The sequence below is a fragment of the Phyllostomus discolor genome, chromosome 5, assembly GCF_004126475.2.
Source record: "Phyllostomus discolor isolate MPI-MPIP mPhyDis1 chromosome 5, mPhyDis1.pri.v3, whole genome shotgun sequence".
NCBI classification, from domain to species: domain Eukaryota; kingdom Metazoa; phylum Chordata; class Mammalia; order Chiroptera; family Phyllostomidae; genus Phyllostomus; species Phyllostomus discolor.
Window position 1 is genome coordinate 22,726,199 of NC_040907.2, and position 23,955 is coordinate 22,750,153.

Genomic DNA, 23,955 nt, shown 5'->3' on the forward strand with positions numbered 1-23,955 from the left:
TTCTCACAAGCCATACCCCCAGGTGGGGGAGAGTCTGGGAGGTGAGCAGAATAATGGCTGCCCAAGGAGGTCCATGTCCTAATCCCCAGGACTGGTGAATGTTACCTTCCATGCCAGAAAGGACATTGCAGGTATGATTACTTTAAGGATCTTGAGAAGAGCCTGGATCATCCAGGGGTATCTAAATTCATCACAAAGGTCTTTATAAGTGAAAGGGGTGGGGGAGAGGAAAGCCACAGAAAAGGTTGGGACGATGGGCTCAAGGTTGGAGTGATGCCATGTGAGGACTCAACCTGCCATCGCTGGCTTTGAAGACAGGAGTGGGCTACAGGCCAAAGAATGCAAACAGCCTGTAAACTGGAAAAAGTGACAAAGTGGATTCTTCCCTGTGCCCTCAGCAGGGATCAGTCCTTGATTTTAGCCCCGTGAAACTCAGTTCAGACTTCCAATCTCTAGAAATATAAAATAATAAATATGTTCTATTGGATGCCACTAAGTTTGTGGCAATTTATTACAGCAGCAATAGGGAATCGATATAACCTGTAAAGAGAAGTCAATTGAAGATAGAAAAGAGAGAGAGAGCCAGTGGTCCAAGGAACCAGATAAATAACGACTAACACCCTCTGAGCACTAGCATGTGCCAAGCACTGTACAAGAATAAACATGCCGATCCCTACAAACAGTCCCACTTAAAGATGAGAAAACTGAGGCTTAGAGAGGTTAAGTGACTTCCCAAAATCAGACAGTTATAAATTAGTGCAGTCTGGTTGCAGAGGCCAGCTCTTAAGCCTCTACAGTCCACTGGCCCCCAAGGATTGCCGGAGAGGAGCGGTTTTAATCAGGAACAGATGCCTCACCCCTAAGGCAGGACTGCTGAAGGAGGCAAGGGAAGAGATGCAAGTAACTTAGGGCTTGGTCCACACGTGGAGAGAGGACCCACCAGATAACCCCAGCCATTAGAATGAAGTGAACAGGGGGGGAGGTTGTCTGCTGGGTACTTGGGGGGTGGATATTTGCAGGGGAAGAAATGAAAACGAGGCGGCCTCGCAGAGTGGTAAAGCACATGTACTCTGGAGCCAGGCTTCCCGGGTTCAACACCCAGCACTACAGCTTGTGCCTCAGTTTCCTCATCTACAAAGGAGAATGGCAATAGTACCTGCTCACAGGATTGTGATGAGATAATAAATGTAAGAAACTTAGAAGAGCGCCTGGTCTGCTGGTTGTAAATGTCAGCTGTTACAGGGAGAGGCAGGAAGGACCGTAGCTCTTGCTGAAAAGAAAGGAAGCTGGACAAATAAAAGAAGGGGATGTAGTACTGAGAACCCAGCTAGGGCATTGTAGTTATTAATTATTGTGATTGCTGTTGATTGTTTCCATCTGTTCCCCCACAGCACTCTGAATAAACCCTCTTTTGTACTCCATACCACATTGTTGTGTGGTTAGTTATTTGCATGTTATCTATCTCTCTTACTAAATAGGGCAGTTGCTTATCCTTAAATGTTAGTTGAATGGTTGGCTTGGAAGAAAGGATGGTAGAGACTACTAATCATCCCCAACATCCCTTCTTCCTTAGGAACAGAATCCCACAATTCTGAGCTGGACACGTGTCTACTTCAAATAAACATTCGTTTCCCAATCTCCCTTACAGCTAGATATAGCCATGGGGCTAAGTTCTAGCTCACAGGATATAAGCAGAAGTGGTCTGTGCAACTTCCAGGAAGTGTTCTTAAAAGGACAGATGCCTTTCTTTGTTCCTTCCTTCTCCCTGCTGGCCAGAATGCATGTGATGGCTGGACCTCAAGCAGCCACCTTGGGACATGAGATAGAAACCAAATGCTAAGGAATAAGGAGCAAGAAGACAGCAGGACCTGGTTCCTGACACCTTAGAGCACCCACCAGCCCTCAGCTGACTCTCTCTGGGCTTCCAAGCTAGAGAGAAATAAACTTCTATCATACTTAAGCCACTGTCACTTGGCGGTTTTCTGTAATGCACAGCCAAATCTAATCCTCACTATAACAGGCGCATTTTCAGGGTACTGAAGTCCAGGGCTTATGTTCCTATTTAGTTTTGCATTTGGCAGTATTTGTTGTGGTCTTCACCCATAGCTATAAACACAGGATAGAAACTGGCTTCAGTTACAAACTGGCACTAATTCATAACAGTGCATTTTACAATATTTTTTCCCTGAGCCTTTTGATAAGGTTGAAGAGGCCTCTTCCCCTGGAGGTCTTTAGGGTGACAATGATGACATTTCTGAGGATTCTGGAAGTTGTTATATGGTGTCTTTACAGAGACATTTCTACCGTGATTCTCTAAGGGATAACACAAGAGGCTCTGGGAAGTAAAAAACTGGCTCATCCCAAGAGACACAGTGTCCAAGGAATACTCGCCATCTAGGAGTTGTCAAGAGGTTGTGCCAGGAGTACCTGGCAGCCGGCTGGCAGGGGGTGTGAGGGGGAGCAGGCAGGGAGGAGTAAGGGCAGGGGCACTTCTGCAATGCTCAGCCACTGTGCTGGCTCCCACCTTGAGAAAGCATCTTAAGTATGTAACCAGTCAGGGTCCCCGAGTCTAGCACCCCAGCCTGGGGGCTATGACAATGACGCCGAGGTGGGGGTGGGGTGGGAGATTTAAGCAGAGAAGTGACGGTCAGGCAGGAGCCATCTTGGAGTCAACAGCTGACGAATGGAGGCGGTGTCCGTGCCCAGGGTTGTGGTCAGACAGCAACTCATTGCTTTTGCAGGACTGTTCTTGGCATATAGCTTCACGAGGAGGGAAGCGCCCTCCTCCTCCAGGGCTCAGGGGGCTCTGTTCTTTCAGCACACTCCCTCCCCAAGTTCCCAAAGCCAGATATGATGGCCATGCTGAGGAAGGAGGATTGGGAGTAGGATGGCCTTCTTCCACAGGGTTCTCCAGGTGGCCCTCACTGAGCACGAGTGGGCTAACGTACAGTTGTCGGATAAAATACGGGACTCCAGTTAAATTCTAACTTCAAGTAAATAACAGAAATTTTAAGTGTAAGTATGCCTCATGTACTGTTTGGGAAACACACTAAACATTATTCATAATTTATCAGATAATCACACTTAGATGTTCTGGGGGTTTTTTTGTTTGTTTGTTTACTTTGTTTTATTTCCTTTCTGCTGAACCTGGAATTTAAGATGAGGTCTTGGTGAGGAGGGATCTAAAAATGGAATATATAGGGGATCCCCCCAGTTAGAGAGAGTTAGAGGCAAAACTCACATGGTTTCTGCATTCTCAAAGGGCCTCAGGGACATTCTACGACATTCAGCAAGGACATTGGATGCATTCTTTTACCACGGCCCAGGGTGTGCTGGGTCTGGGAAGAGGGTAGGGTGCCCCGATACAGGGCTGGAAACTGTTTCTTAACCACGCTCCCTCTCACCACAGGGCCTTAGTGCATGCTGGTCCTTCTGTCCAGAACACTCTTATCCCCCATTTTCACAGTTAATTTTTGTTCATCTTTCAGATCTCCACTCAAATGTCACTTCCTCAGGGCAGCCACGCCCGACCCCTCTGGCTAAGCCCCCTATTGTACACGCTCCTCAACTACAGACCTCTCCTCTGCAGCACCTTTCACCGCCATAACTTCTACTTCACACATCTGAGGTTCTTAGAGGAATGGGGCCATAAGCTTCACAGGGCAGAGGCTACATCCGGTTCTGCTCTCCTTTGTATCCTCAGTGCCCAGCAGAGCAATTGACAAATAATAGGGATGCAATAGGTATCTGTGGACCGACAAACCTTGGGTGGGGGTGCAGCGGAGATGGAACGGCAGGGGCACCAGCTACCACCCCTGGGTATTTCTAAGCCAAGTCACCACTAGAGATGAACAACTGGAAGGACCCAGGGATGACTTCCAGGTATCAAAGGCAATAAATCTGAACACCTCACCTAATAGGTGAGCAAGGAACACCCTGAAAGGCAGAAAGGAGAGACAGACCCTTCCTCCCTGGCAAGTTTCAAAACCAAAGTATAGAGAAAAAGACAAATACTGGGACCAGTGAGACAGGAACAAGGACAAGAGAGTCCAAGAAAATGGGGTGACAGCGGGAGGGGGGCAGTCCTGGACATTTGCCTGGAAAGGCTGCTGGTATTTATGGCTCGTGTTTATGTACCAGTTGGGGCATGGTGTGTGGTCAGTCAGACTGAAAGCGCCAGGGACATAAGGGACAGAAAGGACAGTGCAGGTGTATCAGTAAGGACGCCTTCAGCAGACAAGCAAGGGAGCCCAGCCAAAAAGATGTGCCAGATTTCTTCTCTCCCCACCTGTCACCCCCCTCTGGATTTCCAGTGTGATCACCTGTCCCAAGTAATTCAGTTCTTTAGACATTTACTCAACAGCATCTCACTGGCCCGACCCACCAGCACCCCCCTGAGCACCTATACAAGAGCGAGGAAGACCTCACTCTCTGCCTGTCCCCACCCTTCCTGACTTCACTCCAAATGCTTCCCAAATTGGTCCTCTTCTCTCCGATTCTTCTGCTATCAGCCTAGTCCAGACAACTGATCAATATTGTAGACTGACCCAACTTAGCAAGCTCCCACCCACCCCTTAAACATATAGAAATGCTGGCTAAAATGAAGTGAAAAGGATAGATGGGCTATAATGGCAAGCTTGAAATAAAAAAGAAAAATCTTCAGGTAACCAGAAACAAAAAAAAAAAGAAGTTCAAAGCACGAGTAGTGAGAAGGAATCTAAGCCAAATGAACCAGAGGAATATCAGGCTAGACACACACTAGAGGCTAGATGATAACAGCCAGAGAGAACAGGAGAAGAGACCCAAACCTGTGCGTACGGGGGAGCTGGAAGGAGAGCCCATGCATAGAGCCAGCAGCCAAGAAGGGTCGTTTCATTTACAACCCTGGACTAGAAAACACACATCATGATTCAGGAAAGTGGCCAGGAAGCAAGACGCTGAGAAAACAAAACATTAAGGCTGCTCTGTGTGTGGGTGTGGGGTTCACATGAGTACTACCAGTGAAACACAGAAATCTCAAGCTAAGATATTAACTCTAAAACTGGTCCCAAGCTCAAGAAGTACTTCGGCATAAAGGAAATTGAGCCCATGAGGAAGGTGTGGGCAGTAACAAACAATAGTGAACACATAAATTGTTCAAACTGTTTGTAAAACTGAACTGGGAAACCATAAAAGATATAACAACAACCGATTCAGAAGAGTTTTTTAAAGAGGTATAATCGAAATACTATTAGATAAATACAACATGGAAGATGGGAGGAGGGAGTTAAGAAGGAAATTAAAGTGTTCCAAGGTACTTGTTTTGTGCCTAAAAGAGATTAATTTTGGACCTCACTAGAAGAATATAAAACTAACCCCTGGCCTAGTAGCTCAGTTAGAGCATAGTCTCCTGATACACCAAGGTTGCAGGTTCGATCCCCAGGCAGAGGCACATACAAGAATCAATCAATCATTGCGTAAGTGATTGGAACATCAAATCAATGTTTGTCTGTCTGTCTGTCTCTCTCAAGTCAATAAATAAACTTTAAAAATGAAAAATATAAAACTAAGTATATTTGTTAAAAACTTGAGAAAAATCATTACTAAAATGTAAACTTCCAAACCAGGGGAGGAAAAAAAAGAAATATAAAGTAAATTTGATCAGTTCGATAGAAGGCAGAAAAGTAGGGGAGGAGTACAGCAAAGAAAAGCATATCAAATGGAAAATGTTTAGAGATGATAGAAATAAATCCAAATAAGTCAGTAATCAAAATACATTATTAGTGGATGAAATATGTCTACTAAACTCTAGCCCCATACCACTTATAAGCAACACATCTAAACAGGAGGACATAGAAAGATTGAAAATAAAAAATGGAAAAAGATAAATTGGAAAATTAACCTAAAGAAAGCAGCCATAGTAATAAAATTAGACAAAACAGACTACTGGGCAAAAACCATCAGTAAAGACTGAAAGCAGCCTCTTTAATGATAAAACAGCCAATCTACTGAGAAGATAACAGCAATCATAAGCCTGAATCCTTCTAAATAGTGCCTTCTCAAACTAAAACTAATAATAATAATAAAATTACCAGGAAAAACGACACATCCACAAACATGGTGAGACATTTTAACACACCATTCTCAAAAATGGTAGACCAAACATCCAACACGTCAAAGATAACCATTTGAAATATCTAATTGGTATGCCTGATCGTACACGTGTGCATATGAGGAAGGAAGGCTGACAGACTCTAAGGAGTGACTATCATTCGGACGGCACACTATGACCACAAGGTAGCAAATTTAGATTCAGTGGTGAAAAGGTAGATCCCCCAAAATATATTTGAAAACTAAAAAAAAAAATTTAATAATCCATGAGTTAAAAAGGAAGTTATGATGAAAGGTAAAAATCATTTCAAACTAAACAATAAAATGGAGCATCAAAATGAGATGCAGCTATAGCAATTTAGTTAGAAGGAAATTTATAGCCTTAAAAGCGCATGTTAGAAAACAAGAAATTGTGTTCAAGAGGCTGAAAACATGGGCAAATATGGTAGAGAAAAAGACTATGATAACACAAAAGTAGTAGATGGAAGAAAATATTAATGATAAAAAAGAAATAAAGAATAGAGATGCTCACTGAAACCAAAAGCTGGTTTTTTAAAGATTGATAAAATCTAATTTAAAAATATATTTCAGTGATAAAATATACAAACCTCAGGCAAGACTGATCAACAAAAGGAGGAAGGAATGAAAAGAGATATAACCAATAGATACGATAAAAGTTTATAAAATTATAATACCATAACAAAATATTTGTACCAACATTTTTGAAAATTGCCAATTTTTGTAAACTGCTCTATTTTTTAGAAGAATGTATATCACCAAAATTAACTCAAGAAGGAAAACAAAACCAGAATAGATCAATAACCACTAAAAAAAAAATCGAAGCTGTAGTTCAGAAAGTTTCTCCTATCCCCAAAAGGCATCAGGCTGAGATAGTTTTATAGGCAACCTTTACCAAACCTTTAAGAAATAGATAATTCCTACTTTATACAAATTGTTCCAGAGAACAAAACACAGAGAATGTTATCAAACTCATCTTAGGAGTATTGTATAACCTTAACATCTGAACTGAATAACAACAATAAAAACAAAATAGTAAGCCAATATCACCTAGGAACATAAATATAAAAATCTTAAATAAAGTAACAGCTGTTCAAAAATCCAGCAAGGCATATAAAAATTATACAGCAAGTTGGCGACTAAAACTGCTAGAGTTCAATATGTCCATTCTTTTCTTTGTCTATTCCACAGCCTCCCTTGCAGCTAGATACCACCACGTGAGGAGGTTTCAGCCAATGTGATGTAGGTGAAAATCTTTTTTCAAAGGAAAGGCTGCATCTCTCCTTCTCTCTTCTTCCCTTCTACTGCTGAGAATGCACAGGACGCCTGTAGCTTGACCTTCAGCTCCTTGGATATAAAATGACACACACAGGGTGGAAATGCAGCAAGACAGAAGGAGCCTCAGTTCCTGACACTTCATTTCTATAACCAGGCTTTTTTTTTAATTTTGATTTTTAATGAGAGAGAAAAACAGTAAGACACTATTGAGGCCCTACTACTCACAGTCAAACTTAATCCCAATTGATAACAGTATCAATCATGGTTTATCCCAGGAATGAAAGAATGGGTGAATGTAGAAAATCCATTAATATTGTATAATTCACCACATTACAAATGAAAGGGGAAAAATCTATCGTCATCCAAGTAGATTCTGAAAAAAGTTCAGTAAAACTCCACTCTGATTTTCTGTTTTGGAAAATTAAAATAAGAATTCTTAGCCAACTAGAAATAAAAGGGAATTTCCTCAACCTGATAAATAGTATTCATCAAAATCTGTAGCAAGCATCATCATACTTATGAGTGGGAAGTCAGAAGACACCCACTAATATCAGCACTGGGACAAGCATGGTACACTCAACAGCAAACTCGAAGTCCTATTCAATGCATTGTTACAAAAAAAAAAAAAGAAAAATTATAAGAAAACAGATTTAAAGAAAATATCCTCATTTGTAGAAAAAAGTAACTGACTAAATAGAATGCCCATTATGATTTTCAGATAAACTAGGAGCCCTAATAAGAGAGAGCAGCAAAGTTGCTGAATATAAAAGCAATACATAAAACTTGAGTGTCCCCATACACCAGCAGTGCCCAATTATAAAATACAATGGACAAAAAGGATCCCCCACACAAGATCTTCCAAAATGCAAAAGACCATCACCTTTCTTCCCCATATCCACTCTCATTTCCCTCAAATTCATTCTCCACTCAGCAGCTAGTGATCTTTTGTAAAAGTGAATTGGATCATGTCACACTGCCTTAACCTTTTAATGACTACTCATTAGTTATAAATTCTCCTTCATCACACCCATGCTCAGCATGACCTGGCCCCTGCCACCACCCCATCCCAATCCACACCAGACGCAGGACCTTCCTTCAGTTCCCCATGCAGGTCAAACTTTTTCCTGCCCCAGCACCTTCCATATGCTCTTTCCTTTTCCTGGAAAGATTACACCCCCCACCCCCCACGGCAATCATCACCTGAGTGTTTCTAGTCAATCCTCAAGTCTCAGCTTAAATGTCACCTGCTTAACCTAAATAAGGTCCCTTCTCTCTTAGCTCCTGCTTTTTCCTTTCATATTCCCACTATAATATGTAATAATATCCCATTATATGATATACTATAATGAGTAATCACATTTTTATTCATGGATGATTTATTCATTGCCATGATTCACCTCTAGACCATAACTTCTATGAGGGCAAGAGTCATGTCTTTGATGTTTCTCTGAGCATTTAACAGGAACTGTCATACAAAAGATGCTTAATAACTATTTTATGAATGAATGACTCAGTGAATGAAGGACAGAGTTTGCTGATTTAGCAGAAGTCTCAGTTGAATGCGTACTGCACTCTTCCCAGGACTCAGGCTTGTTAGCAGGCATAGAGGGATGCCAGAAGTGTATCTGGATGAGGGACCACAAGGCCTCGTGTGGGAGCGAGTGAGTGGGAGCACATGGGCTTAGTTTATGATCTACGGGGCAGCATTAGAATATGTATGTGTTGGGGGGTGGGGAGGGCTGCAGGTTCTGAACGCAGAGCTACATCCACCCATAACTCTTAACCCACCTCTCAAGAAACTCAAGTCATGGACTGGAGGAATTGGGTTGGTCATAAAGTGCTGCTTTGCTGGGATCTTTATGGAATAATAAGAGTTTGCAAGACAGTAGCTCTCAAGAGTGGTAGAAGCAACAAGAGCAAACTTTTGCCACCCTTGATGGGGGCACTTACAAGCTCAGGAGTACGCAGAGCTGCACAGAGCTGGAGTAAGGCCGGAGAAAATGGTGACTCCCACAGGAACCCCAAGAAGATTTGATCAGGCACACACATACAAGACACCCTAGGGGTTCCCAGGAATAGTTGGGGGAACTTTAGAGGAGGCTGAAAAATGGCAACTGGGAACAGAGCTGCAAGGGACTGCTACTGGGACTCTGGTTCTATTCCTCCAGGGGGTTTGGCCTGGGCGATGCAGATTACCATGTAGGTCCTACAACCAGCCCTAGGCAGGTTCCCAGACACCACACTTAGGGCCACTGGCCTGGTGGCACTACAGCCCAGAGGGCAGATGGGCCACAGCAGCACTGCCACATGGTCATCAGGGAAGATCTTCCCATGGGAACTCAACAACACAGGGACTTTTCCCAGTCTGACCTCCAGAGCTCACAAGGCTAATGCTTCCATTGGAAAGTAAGGAAGCAAAGTTTCTGAGGCCACCTAATGCCCGAATGCTGGCTGCTGGTAATTCGACCATCATGGGCACACCACAGACTCAAGCATATAATACCCCCAACTGGTTAAACACTGTGAGCCAAGTGAGGAGGAGGTTAATATCTGCCAGGGGCCCCTGAGAGGCAGTCTTCATTTTTGTTTATTTCTCTTTGAGCCCACATACTTTGTACACCACAGTAACAAGACAACAGCAAAATCCTGTCATCTGCTTTAAAGGACAAAGCAGATTGCTGGAGGCCTACTCAACACCTACCTGTTACCCCTCCCTTCCCTCAACCACTGTGTATCTCTGGTCCACCTCAGAGCACCTGGGACAGGCAGGGGTACAAGAACTCACTTCAGATTTGGTGCCTGCCCATCTCTGTGGATAACTCCTGTGGCTGCTCTGACTCCTCCAAATTAAAAGGGCTTGGTCTCATCCAGGAGGAGAGGGTGCCCAGGGAGACCAGGCCACCGAAGTCGATATGCAGCCCTCTTTCTTCTTCTCCCCCAAGGAACTTGACATGGCCCCCCTCAGACCTACCTCTTGTCCTCTTCCACCTGTACGCCTATGGAATGGAACTCTCTTCGACTCCTGTTCTCCGTGTCTGAGTCTGAGATAGTCTCCACCTGGTGGCAAGTTTGGGGAGTCAGTGGTGGGGGCTAGACCAGGGATTTGAGCCCTTCCCAAGGAGAAAGGCCAGCAATGTTTGAGCCCCAAGCCAGCTAGCAGATTCTGTCAAGACAAGCGGCCTGAACAAGATGAGCGACCCAGGAAGTTAGTGGCATCCAGGTGGCAACCTCTGGGCACTACCACTCGCCAGGAGGGATGACAGTGCCTGGGAGAGGGCTAGGGCTACTTGAAGCAGCCTTGATTTTGACCAGGCACAGGGGCTACCTGCAGCTCAGAAGAAGAAGGCCTATGTACCCAGAGGGCCCCAATGACCCACTCGACGGGTCCCCAACAGGCCAGGGCCCGAGTTTTCGTCCACCCGCCTCCTGCCGCACCTGCACCCCAATGGACGGCCGCCACTTCCGCTGCCGCGCCAGGCTCCGCAGCTCCTCCCTGCCAGGAATGGTCTTGATGATAAGCGTGGGGGGCTTGGGGCTGGCCCGAGGTGGCACCGGCGCCAACTCCAGAGTGCGCGCACCCATGGCGGGGCCATCCAGCCCGTCGGCGGAGCTGCAGCGCCGGGCGGGGCCCTCGGCCGCGGTGAAGCTCTCGTGGGCGGAGTCGGTGCTGCTCTGGGCTGTGATGGAGATGCGGGGCGGGGCCTGGCTTCCCGGTGGGATGGGGGGCGGGGCCTTTCTGAAGTTGAAGGCTGCAGCCGGAACGCAGAGATGCAGAGGATGAGAAACGCTTCCTGGCCAGTGTCTGGGTCCGACCACCGCCCCCCACACCAACCCCGTGCCCAGGTCTCCACGTGCTGCCACGTACAGAGCGGAGGGTTGCCCTCCCCATCATCCACTCCAGAGGGGCAAGCGATCTGCCCAAGGTCACACAGCACAGCTGTGGCAGGGGCCCGAACCAGAACCCAAGGCCCTCTCCAACCTTGGGCCTGCCTGAGGGCAAACTCGGCCTACTCACAGGAGCCGGGCCTCCCTGAGACAGAGGCAGGGGCAGCAAGGAGGGGCAGGCAGTCGTCGTCTTGAGAGCAGCCAGCCTGGATGGCCCGGAGGTAGCTGTGGCTCCGCATGCGGAAACAGCCGGGCAGGTCCAGGGCGTCCACGGCTTGGGATTCAAGCTCCCCAAACACAGACCCGCACACAGCCTCCAGTTGCTGGTTCAGCTCCTCGCTGAGCTGGGGGACAGGGGCCAAGAGGATAGTTATTGGGGAGCTAGGATGGGGTGGAGGATGTCTCTGAGGCACTCTACCACAAGAGTAGTCTAGATCTGCAGACGCTGTCTCTGGGTGGACTCTTTTGCCTTTGGACTATAAGAAACCCTCACTCTGCAAAGAAAGATGGAGGTACCTTTGCCCTGTGCTGCTCCCCAAAATGCCTTGAAGCCAGACTTAGGGGTCCAATCTTTCCTGTAAATACTCCTCCTTTCACTCCATCTATGCCTCGCCTAGATGTGTGGCTGTACCTTAGCCTCCAGACCACCCCATCTTCCTCTCCCCCTAGTCCCAGCCCCACCCCCCATTTCTCTAACCTGATCCTGAGAGACAGGGCCAGGGACCCAAGAACCACCCTCCTGCCCCATATGGCAGTGGGGGGCTGCAGGGAAGGCTACCTTTTATTATTCATGATCCACTACATTGCTGATTGAAGGCAACACACACACACACACACACACACACACACACACACAACAGGGCAGACATAAACAGGCAAGTGATGGAGCAAAAATTATTAACCTTCAAGTGTTTCAGCCACCGCCCCCACCCCCACCTTCTGCCCACACTGGTTCCTTCCCTGCCCTCCACCTCTAAGGAAAGCCCAGCCATTGTTGGATGAGCTTCTCATTTTTGTTTCTGATATTTTGTGGTGCAGAATCCATTATATATATTTTTTAAATTAAAGCAACTCAGAAAAAAACAGAAATTTTATTCACAGAACCATGTCACACAACACTGCCCTGAGACTAAATATACCACAGAAGCTGCAGCTCCTTTTTGTGTTGTATATTTGTGTTGTATGAGAAAACTGTGCAAAGAAAAATATTAAGGTAGGAAAAGAAGGTGGTCCAGTGGTAAGCTCTACACCCAGAGCACAAGATGGATGCACATTTGACCCTGAGACTCAGAGCAGCCAAAGCATCCAGGAGTACAGCCTCTGGGTTGCCTGCATGGTTATGAAATGAGACTGACCTAAACTCAAGCGCTGGCTCTGCTACTTCCTTGGAGAGGGACCTGAGAAAGTTACTTAAAGTTTGGGGGTCTCAGTTTAATCACCTGTCAAATGGGAATGATAATGGTGCCCTCTTCATGGTCTATTTGAAGGACTCAAAAAAAAAAAGAACCCCGTGAGACACTTGGTACAGATGCTGGCACATAGTGAGTGCTCAGTCAGTGTCATCTGAGGGTCCCGGGGTCCACCTGGGAAACACAGGCCAGCACTCCCGTCACTGAGCCCAGGAGAAACTCTCCCATGAGTGATTTACAGCAGCCACGGAATGAAGTCATGGACAAGAGCCACAGTAGCATCCACATGGTATGACAGCAAGTCTGCCATGGCTGCATCCTGTGTCATCTCCCAGGAGAGACTCATGGCATCATATTTATGTGCAGCCCACAGAGGCCCAAAGGAGCAGCTTGATTTGTGGGTGAAATGCAATTCAATGTCTCCATACCTGAGCCCCCCCAAAGCATAATATGGTATCATGAGATTCTACATCAATATGAAAAGGAACCTCCAACCCATTCTACCAGTGGGCAAACTAAGGCCCAGAGAGGGCAGATGAATTACCTAAGGATGCCCAGCTTGTAAGTGGTAAACCAGTTAAATGCAGGTTTCCTGGCTCTCATGCCAGGCTGACTGACCATCAGAATCTCCCAGGGAGCTTGTTCAAACAACATTAACTAAAGCCCCACCTCGAGGATCTGAACCCAGGGCTATTTAACTATATGCCTGCCTTTGCTTTGGCTCCTTTGAAGCTCAGAGCCAAATTTGCTGGAGAATCAGACTCAGTGGTTCCAATATGGAGCCAGTAATTTAAAAAAGGACTGTCTGGATTTCTCTTGGCAGCTTTTTCTAAAGGAACTTTATTATAGGTGTGCAGAAGTCATAGGCCATGGAAAAATCAATCCAAGATCCTGTGGAAGTTAAGTTTGCCCGCATTTGACTGGCATAAGCCACATTCCTACGGCAGCTGCAGCTCCACCATGGCTCTTGCGAGTCTCCCTCTCAGTTTCCTATCTGTGGACCTCTGGGGCACCAAGGACCAGCAGCGGCAGGGTATTTGCTAAAGCTCAGGAGCTGCTCTAACTCCTACTACTTCTAGCCTGGGCTTAGGGTACTCCTCCACTGGAACCAGTCTGACCCAGAGGGTCCCTTGTGAGACCCAGAAGAGCTGACCTAACCCTAGCAGCAGCATTCTGGTCTCGAGATAGGATACCAGGGATGGAAGGACTCTCACTCTGCAGCTTATCTCCATACCTCCAGCCCTCTTCTGTGTGTAAAGCATGAGGCAGACTATCTGGCATGTAGCAGATGCGCTAAGTGAACATCAGCTACTATTATTAGTAGCAGGAGGTTCTTAAGTCACAGTGAAAATGCCTCCGAGAGACCTCTCCCTCTCAGGGGTTCTGAAGCTCTTGAAGTCCCAACCACATGCTATTCCCACAGTTAACTCCATATGAGGTGGGGGTGAGGTGAAGGTGGGTGAGAAGTTCCCTGGGGCCACACACCTCCCATCTCTATAGGCCAAGAGAAGGTTCTGGAGTTCCAACAAGAGACCAGGACCCAAGGGAAATACAGAATCATAGAGTCTCTCGGAGGAACATTGCACTGGAGTTGATTTTTACTGGATTATGATTATGACACAGTAACAGTATACTGAGGATTCTTCTATCAATCCTGGATTGCCTTCCACCCTGCTCCCCCAGCTCCCACCTTCAAGAGAGGCAAAGTCAAAAGAATCCTCTTGGGAAATAAAAACCTTAGCCTTTTTCCAAACCAGACTCAGAATCCATAATATTTCCTAGGGTATGGGATATCTAGAAAAAAATACTTTGTTTGGGACTAATTGGAAATTGTCCATGGTAGAGTTGGTGGGTCCAGATGGGGGCCAGGCATCAGGCCATATACCTTATGTATGTCATTCAGTTTAGATATCCTTAAAAAACCTTCCCATTTCAGAACGCTCTAAAACACTGGATGAAATATAACAAACGTTATTTTATATGCATAGCTGAGCTCACAAGAAAGCAAGATAAGTCCCCAGAGGACAAAAGCAAAGAGGAGCTGGGAAATCAGAATATTAACTGTGTGAGCAGATGCTTCGAACAGCCCAGTGGAGGTACAAGGGGAGGGGAGGGGTGGCTGGTCTCAGTAACCAAAGGGCTTAGGTTTTAACACTCACTTGGGGGCAGCCATAAGGTTTTGTGCCCACAAGAAGCATGGTATTGGAATGAGAACCTGCATAAAAGCAGGAAAAGGGAAACCTTTGGTGAAAACGTGGAGACTAGGAAAAAATATTAGTAGACAAGCTGATGATAAGGAAGCTATCCTATAGTCTAGGCACTGTGGGAAATAAAAAGGGAACAAGTCTTCTAGGAATTTGTACCCACAAGCTAATCTTCACACAAACACAGGATTCTGTGTCTGCATGGGCCTGCATGGGCCAGAACCACTGAAATTAAAAATTAACATAAAATGGTCCCAGACCAAGAATAGTCTAATAGAAGTGATTGCGAAATGTTTTCTGCAAACCTACTCCTAACCCTGGCTGCCCAGAATTCTCACAGATAAAGCTCCATCGAAGATCAGCTCATTTTAAACTGACAGACAGACAATCTCTGACATGGCCCCTAATGATTTCGAAGTGGCATTCCCACCTTTGTGCAGTCCGCTCCCACTGAGTGTGGACTAGACTTACCAGTCCACTTCTAATTAATGGAATATGACGGATACAATGGACTATCACTTTTGATATCTGATTACCAAAAGGCTGTGGCTTTCATGTTGGATATCTACTCTTACTCTCTCTCTCTCAGAGCCTTTGCTCTGGGGGAACTAGGCTGTTATGTTTGAGGAGCCCTATGGAAAGTCCCACATGTCAAGAAACTGATGCCTCTGGCCAACAGCCAGCAAGGATCTGAGGCCTGTGGGCTGCCCTGTGAGTGAGCAGGGAAGCAGAGTTCCCTCCAGTTCAGCCTGGAGAGGACTGCAGCCCTGGCTGACACCTTGACTGAAGTCTTGTAAGACACTGGTCCAGGTGGCACCCAGCTATGTTATGCTCAGATTTCTGACCCACAGAAACTGTGAGACAATAACCATTTGTCGTTCTAAGACACTATGTTTGGGGTAATTTATTCTGTAGCAATATATAACCAATACAAACTATGACATAAACCAGACCTAAACTGTTATGGAGTTGAGCCATTGAGAATTTAAGTTTCACCTGTAACAGCAGCTAATGTTACCTTAGCTAAAACAGATTAGCTTTCAAACTACTGTGTTTAAAGTTTCTAAAATTTAACAGATAAAACTGAAAATATAAGAAGAGAATAAAGGTTTTGAAAAAGACTACAAAGATTTGAAAAGGCACAAAATCAGATTTCTAGAAATAAAAAAAGCCAATAAAGTTAAAAACACAATCAGTTACATTGTAGATGAGACACAGTTGAAGAAAAAATAGGTGAACCAGTAGATACGTCTGAGAAACTAACCAGAAGGGAGCAGTGAGACAAAGAGATGGAAAGCACGAAGGAGAGGTTAAGACACATGTACAAAAGAATAAGAAGGTCCTACATACAACTAATAGGAGCTTCAGAGTGGAGACTAGATAGAATGTGGAAGGGGCAATACTTGAAAACATAATGAGGGTGGCTGAGAAATTCCTGTACTTTCAGCTTCGGGCATCACAAAGAAAGGAGGACACGAAATCCTAATTCACCAAGACAACTATACAGCTGGACAAAACTGTCAAAAGCAACCACATCATCACTCTGAAAATCGATCAAAACATTTATTAATGAAAACTACTGGACTTTGGGTAAGAACTACATGAGTCTGTGGTATTTTTGCCTGGGGCTACTCTCATTACCTGAGCTCCCAATAGTTCAAAAAGGGTGAGGCAGGCTGTGAAAAACAGCTGCTTCACTGCCAATAGTAGGGGGTCCTCAGTTATGACCTGGCTGGTGTGACTCAGTGGACTGAGTGCTGGCCTGCAAACCAAAAGGTCACAGGTTCGATTCCTAGTCAGGGCACATGCCTGGATTGTAGGCCAGTAGATTGTGTAGTTACCTCTCACATGTAGTAACTGTGTAATTACCTCTCACATACCTCCTACTGGATCCAGTAGGTAACTACACAGTGATGTTTCTCTCCTTCTCTTTCTCCCTCCCTCCCCCTCTATCTAAAAATAAATAAATATAATCTTTAAAAAGTGGGGGGGCTCACTTAGTTTAGAGTATCATCAGTTACAGTGTCAAGAACAGGAAGAGCCAGCAGCACTGAGGGGCTGAGGTTTTGGCACTGTTTGGGAAAAGCTATGGACTGGCAGACTAAGCAAGGATTGAATGGGGAGGTACAGGGGAGTGAGACAGCCATAAGCAGTTTTATAAGCTCTCCACATATCCCAAGTTAACTAGAGTCTGGGTGCATGCACGAGAGAAGCCAGAGAGGCCCTGAGCCAATGAAGTCTGTGCACATGTATAGAAGAGGAAGCCTGGTGAAAAGTAAAAGCCAGGGCAGGCCTGAAAACACCCTGAAGGCTGTACTCCCTAGCCCACATACAGAAGCAGAAACAGAGAGGAAAAAGTCTTACTGACTTGTGGATTTTGAGCACAACCTCTCTCTCACCAATCTTTGGCTGAACAGTAAGCTATGCAGACATAACAGCAACCCCTAGAAAACCAGGCTTAAAAATAAAAGCAAGAATTTGCATTTGGCAGGAAAGTTGGATTTTACAGATACAGCCCTGAGAGTAACAAATAAACAAAACAATAGCAACTTTCAAGAGGTAAAGTAAGAATCCGAAGTTGCTACAATATATTAGCTAAAAATGTTCAGTATTTAACAAAAAAGTATGATACAGTCAAATAAATAAGAAAATGCAAATATTCCCAAATGTCTGATTTACCAAAGGCTACAAAGCAGTTATTATAAATATGTTTAAAAAAAGTAAAGGAAATCATGTTTGAAAATTTAAAGAAAAGCATTGCAACAATGACTTAATAGAAAATCATAACAAAAAGATATAGATTATATTTTTAAAAAAGAAACAAATGAAAATTCAGATACTGAAGAGTACAGTAACTGAAATAAAACAATTCACTAGAAGGGCTCAGAATAAGAAATGACCAGTAAACTTGAAGTTAGATCAGTACAAATTATCCAATCTGAAGAATGGAAGGAAAAAAGACTAGAAATGAACAGAGCCTCAGAGACCTATGGGACAATATCAAGTATACCGGTGTACATGTAATGGGAATTTCAGAAGGAAAGGAAGGGGAAGGAAAGATATTTGAAGAAATAATGGCCCAAAACTTTCCAAATTTGATGAAAAACATTAATCTACAGATAAAGAGGCTCAACGAACCCAAGTTGATTAAAAATAAAGAGATCTATATCCACACACATTACATTCAAAATGTCTCAAGTTGAAGCAAGAGAATAGCAAGAAGAGAATAAACAATCTATCACATACAGAAAAACAACAATACGATTAACAACTGGCTTTTTATCAGAAACAATGACCTCTAAAGGCACTAGAATCATACAAAATGCTGAGCGAAAAAAGTGTCAAACAGAAATTCTATACCCAGCAGACCATTTTTCTTTCAAAAATGAAATAACAATAGCCTTGGCTGGTGTGGCTCAGTGAATTGAGCACAGGCCTGTGAACTAAAAGGTCATGGGTTCAATTCCCAGTCAGGGCACATGTCTAGGTTGTGGACCAGGTCCCCAGTTGGGAACATGTGAGAGGCAACTAATTGATGTTTCTCTCCCTCTTTCTCCATCTCTTCCCTTCTCTCTAAAAAAAACAAATAAAATCTTTAAAACTTGTTTAAATAATTAAAAAGTTAAGTAAAAACACATTTTCAAATAAATATAGACTGAAGAATTTATTGGCAGCAGACCTATCTTATAAGAAATGCCAGTGGAAGTTCTTCAGACTAAACAGAAGCAACACCCAAAGGGCAACTCAAAATCACAGGAAGAAATGAAGAGCACCAGAAATTGTATATATGTAAATAAATATAAAAGGCTCCATAAATATATTTTTCTCACTTCTTTAAAAGAAATAAGATTGTAGAAGGCAATTTACCATGTCATCATTGGTTTACAATATTTGTTTACAATAATTGCAAGTAAACATATATAAAATAATGTATATAATAATAACAACACAAAGAGAGGAGAGAAGAAGATATATTGGAACAGTGTTTCTGTATTTTACCAGAAAAATTAGATATTAATAAGTCAAGATACACATTGTAATTCCCAGCACAACCACTTAACAATCTGAATAATATTGTAAAAGGAATTCACAAGAAAGAAATTAAAGTGTTACACTAAAAGTATTTTTATTTAATGCCAAAGAATATAGTAAAAGAAGAACAGACAAACAGCAATTACACCACACAATTCAGTTCCATCCATAAGCACATTAAATGTGAATGGACAAGATATGCCTATTTAAAAGGCAGTGACTGTGAGACTGAATATAACAGCAAGTAGGTTGCAAATAAAAGGATGGAGAAAGATGTACCAGCAAACAGTAACCATGAGAGAATTTTCCAGATTTGATGAAAGACGTGAATCCTCAGACTCAGTGAACATACATACACACATAAGGAAACTTCAGAATGCCAAAATCAAAGACAAGACTTCAACAGCAATCAGAGAGAAATAAAAATCACCTACGAAGGCAATGTTATGAATAACAGACTTCTCAACAGTAACAACGGAAGACAGCTGACAAAAGAATGTCATCAAAGCACTGAGAGAAAAATGAATGTAGATCTAGAATATAACAAACTAGATTATGTTTAGTTTGCTACTTAATATTCACTGACCAATTATAAAGGAAGGAGTGAAGTGTAAGAAGATATAGTGGTGGGAGGTAAAGATGTAAGTATACACAGTCAAGCGGCTAGTATAACAATGACAATAAAGGCTAATTTGGAGTGGTAACAATAAGATGGAACTAAAACACTGGGCAGCAAGCAGCGTAAGGGAATTTTGAGGAGATCAAAATTAAAGCATAATAAGGTTCTTCCATTGTTCAGGAGATGGGTAGAAGAAATTGTCAACTTTAGACTTTGTTAACTCAAATATGCACATTAAAATTATAAAAGTAACCATAAAGAATGAAAACAGAATACTAACTGCCAAGCCAGCATGATATTTGGTGGGGAGAAAAAAAGGAAGAAACCTCGACTGACCCAAAAGAAGGCAGCAAAGAAGTAAAGAAGCATCACCCAAGAAGCAGGACATATAAAAGGCACAAGGCAAGATGACAGAAAGAAATCTAAGCATATCAGTAAATCACAATGACTATAAATGTACTAAACTCTCAAACAACTGTTGGAATGCATATTTAAAAATCTACCTATAAACTATTTACAAAAGATATACATAAAACATAAGGAGACAAAATTCTTTTGAAAGATGGAAAAAGATGTTCTGGGGAAATACTAAACCAGAGCATAGACTTAGGCACACAAAACATTACTGTGGACAACAGAATGACATCTCAAGTGTGTTAAAGCTGCTTCCCCTTCTGTAAAGCAAAGATGATAAGCTACACCCCTGAGGAGAAATAGGTAATGTGTTCACAAAGTGCTAAGAAGAAGGAAAAGAAGAAAACAGAAAAGAGGAATAGGGAATGTTGGGATGGGGGAGGACTAAAATTCACATTTTACAATATTTGGGGAAAGACTCAAAAGAACTGAAGGAGTGATCCATGGGAGTGTCTGGGAAGGAGTAGTCCAGGTGGAGGGAGCAACAAACGCAAAGGCCCAAGACTGGAGCACAGCTGTGGGGTCCCTGGGGCAGCAAGGGGGCCAGCGTGGCTGGAGTGGGTGATGGGAGGGAACAGTGTGAGGAGAGGAACTCGGGGCAGCAAGAGCCACACTATGCAGGGTCTTATGTGTCACAGTAAAGCCCTTGACTTTTCTTCTAAGTAAGTGGAGGGTTTTGAGCTAATGTAATTCTATTTGTAAATGGTCACTCTGACTATACAGAGAGAATGAGTGCAGGAGACTGAACAGGATTTGCTGAAGCACCGGATGTGGGATGAGGAGAGACAAGGAAGCCAAGGCTGACACAGGCTTTCAGACCAGAGCTCTCTGAAGGATAAAGTCACTGCTACCTGATATGGAGAAGACATTGATGGAGCAGGGAATTTGGGGGCAAAGGGTACCAGCAGTTTAGTTTTAGACATCTTAAGTTCGAGGTGTCTACTAAACATCTAAGTGATATTTGCCATTAGATAAGTATGCCTGGCATTTATGGGGGGGCTTGGGCCAGAAATATATATATTCAGGACTCATCGGGTTCTCAGAACTGTCAAAGTCACGAGCCTGGATGAGATGAGCTCACCAAAGAAGTAAGGGTGGACAGGAGTCCAGGGAACTAAGCCCTGAAAAACGTCAGTGTTGCAGGCACGGACTGAGAGTCAAGAGCCAGAGACAGAATCTGGAAGAACCTAAAAGGGATGGTGTCCTCAAAGCCAACTGAGCAAGGTGTTTCAGGAAAGAAAGTTTCACCACCTGTGTGAGGTGTTGCCGACGGGTCAGGTAAAACAAGGACTGCGTATTAACTAGTAGGCTTATCTGACGTGAAAGATAGCTCTGCCGATCAGATTCCCTGACTCAGGAAATGTAACAGAGAAATGCTGAGAGACTGCGGCAGCAAACAGTAGGAGCCAATGCAGACAGCCTTTTGCATTGGTTTTCGCATTGCTTCCCCCCCCCCCGCCCCCAGCAAACAGTAAAAATAGCCAACCTTTATGGACTGCTGGCTATGTACCAAGAACACTATTATGAAGCCTATTTTTACATAGGAAAAGTGGGGCTCAAAAAGTCAAGTAACTCGCCCCTGGTCACTCAGCTGGTAAGGAGCTGAGCTGGAATTCAAACCCATCTCATGCATTTAATTACCAAACTGCCTGCTTCCTTTTGGTTAAGGGAAAGTCTGCACTTCGATATGGAACTCACAATGGTCAAGTACGCATTTGGGGCCAGGTACCTTGTGTTGGTACATTTCTCACTGAACGATCACAAAACCCCCGTGAGATAAATACCACTACCACTGTCATTTTAAAGATGGGAAAACAGAGGCATTGAGAGATGTCTTGCTGGTGGCCCCACAGGTGCAGGTGGTGGGGAAAGAACTCAGGTGCAGATCATCTGAGACTGAAGCTCTGCCTGCCCCGTCTGTGCAACCAATCCTGCCATTTGCATCTGGAGGGCCCAGAGCAACCAGGCCAGGACAGGCTGGGGAACCTGAGAGAACTAAGGCTGCCCTTACACACTCATCACTTCGAGGACACTTGGTTTTTAAGGACACGACTCCGAGATCCCCAATCCAAATCAGGCCCAGGAGTCCCAAGGCAGGCTTTCCAGCTCCCCAGAATCAGACCTATGCTCTCTGCCTGGCCAGACCTTTGATTTTAAGGCCTAGGCCGAGCACAAGACTGAATCCCCTTCCCGCCCTCTCCTTCAGGCATGCTGGGGCTCTCCCTACCTGTCCGGTGGTGAGGGACCGGCTGTAGCCAGGGATGGAGCTCCGGGGATGGATCCGGGGTGGCACGCAGCAGCTGCGAAAGGTCAAAATTTCAGATTCAGCATGGGGGTCAGTGAGGAGGCAGGGGAGGGGAAGGAGAGCACCAGGGCCCCTGGGCAGGTCCCATCCCTCAGGAACCCCCAGAGATGCCACAGAAGACTCCTGGGTAAAGGGACTCTCCCAAAGAGGCACTCAGAAGCTATCCCAACTCCCCAGTTAAACAGGCAGGGAACAGACCGGTACTCACTCTACACACGTCTTCTGCAGGGACCCAGTATCTGCTGCCCACTCCCTCTGCACCCCCACCCCACCAGGCCCTCCCAGTCCTTACTTGATCCGGGCCTGGTCCACACTGGAGGAGCGGCGGGAAGCGAAGCGCCGAGCCACCGCTTTGGGAGATGTCTTGGGGCTGCCATCTGAGTCTCCACTCTCCTCATCCCCCATGGCTTTGATGTAGCTGCCGCTCCGCATCCTGCGACAGGGGATCTCCCCATCCTTGCCCCCGGTTGGGTAACCCCCCCAGTCATCTTGCGGCACCTGCAGGGACAGGGGCCTCTGTCTCTCAGACACAGCCCTGCTGCATCTGCAGGCCAGGACCCTCTTCCCCCACTGCCAGTGAGAAGTGCTCCGCCCCCCAACCTGGGCTGGCCACACTCAGAAGCCTACAGACTCAGAGCAGGAGACACATCTCGGGCCATCCCCTCCCTTATGTGAGATGCCTCACCATCCTGCAGGAACCTTCTGCCACTCAATTCAGGGCCACCTAGAGAGTCTGGGTGGGCAGTGACATGCTAGGTGCCAAAAGGTTGAAGATCAGAGGCCAAAGTGACCTGTCAACCCACCCCCAGCAGTATCACCCAACCTCAGTCACCTGTCACTTTTCCTTGTCCTACATCCTCATAACCTGCTTCTACCCCCAAACCTCCATCTCTCCTGCCTTTCTGCTGTGAGGAGCCATAGAGGGTTTTAAGCAGGTATGTGTCTCAGAAAGAGCGTCCCAACAGTCCAAACACTGGATGGATTGTGGAGGACCAGGAGGAGGGCAAGGCTCAAGTGGCAGGAGAGAAACCAATTAGGAGGCAGATGCTGTTATCCAGGCAAGAGATGATGAGGCCTAAATTAAGACAATGACAATGAGGAGGAAGAGAAGATGGAAATGAGAGGTGTTAAGGAGCATCAGTGAGCCTGATTAGATGTGGGGGGTGAGGGGGCGGGGAGAGTGGAGGATGACTGGGAGGCTGCTGGCTGAGGACCTGGGGGATGGTGCTGTCGCTCACTGAGCTACAGGATTCCAGGGAAACAGGTTTGGGGGAAGGTGGTGGGCTCAGGGTTGAGCATCTTCAGTTTGGCAGAGGACTGCCGAGCAGGTGGTTAGATGCCTGGTTCTGCAGTTCAGTGGAGAGATCTGGGCTGGAGGCAGACACGTGGGAGTCATGGGCGGCAGCTGAATCCATAGGACTGAATGAAAGAGCCCGGGGGGGTGGGGGGAAGAAAGAGATGGGGAAGGATCTACTGACATTTAAAAAGGGACTGCAAAGAAAGGAAGAGGAGCCTATGAGGTCACCTGAGAAGGAGTGGGCCGAGGGGTAGGAGGGAAGTCGGGAGAATGACATGTCATGGAAACAGGAGACATTTCAAGAATAAAAGGAGTTGATAAAGTCAAATGTCAAGTGCATCCAGAGTTTAGTAATTCAAGCTCAGGAGTTAGGCAGATCTAAGTTCAAATTCTGGCCCCATCAC

The 23,955-nt window shown here is 45.1% G+C and overlaps 1 protein-coding gene across 2 annotated transcripts in view; it reads right to left on the reverse strand.

The window, feature by feature from the left end:
- DLGAP3 (DLG associated protein 3) overlaps positions 1 to 23,955 on the reverse strand; it is a 56,220-nt gene that overhangs the window by 5,989 nt on the left and 26,276 nt on the right. For both annotated transcript variants that reach the window (XM_028512510.2, XM_036025743.1), the window contains exons 4-8: positions 22,547 to 22,752; positions 22,177 to 22,249; positions 11,402 to 11,615; positions 10,822 to 11,135; positions 10,358 to 10,443 (exon numbers count right to left, since the gene is read on the reverse strand). In XM_028512510.2, the coding sequence (XP_028368311.1) occupies positions 10,358 to 10,443; positions 10,822 to 11,135; positions 11,402 to 11,615; positions 22,177 to 22,249; positions 22,547 to 22,752 (893 nt within the window). The remainder of the gene's footprint in view (positions 1 to 10,357; positions 10,444 to 10,821; positions 11,136 to 11,401; positions 11,616 to 22,176; positions 22,250 to 22,546; positions 22,753 to 23,955) is intronic.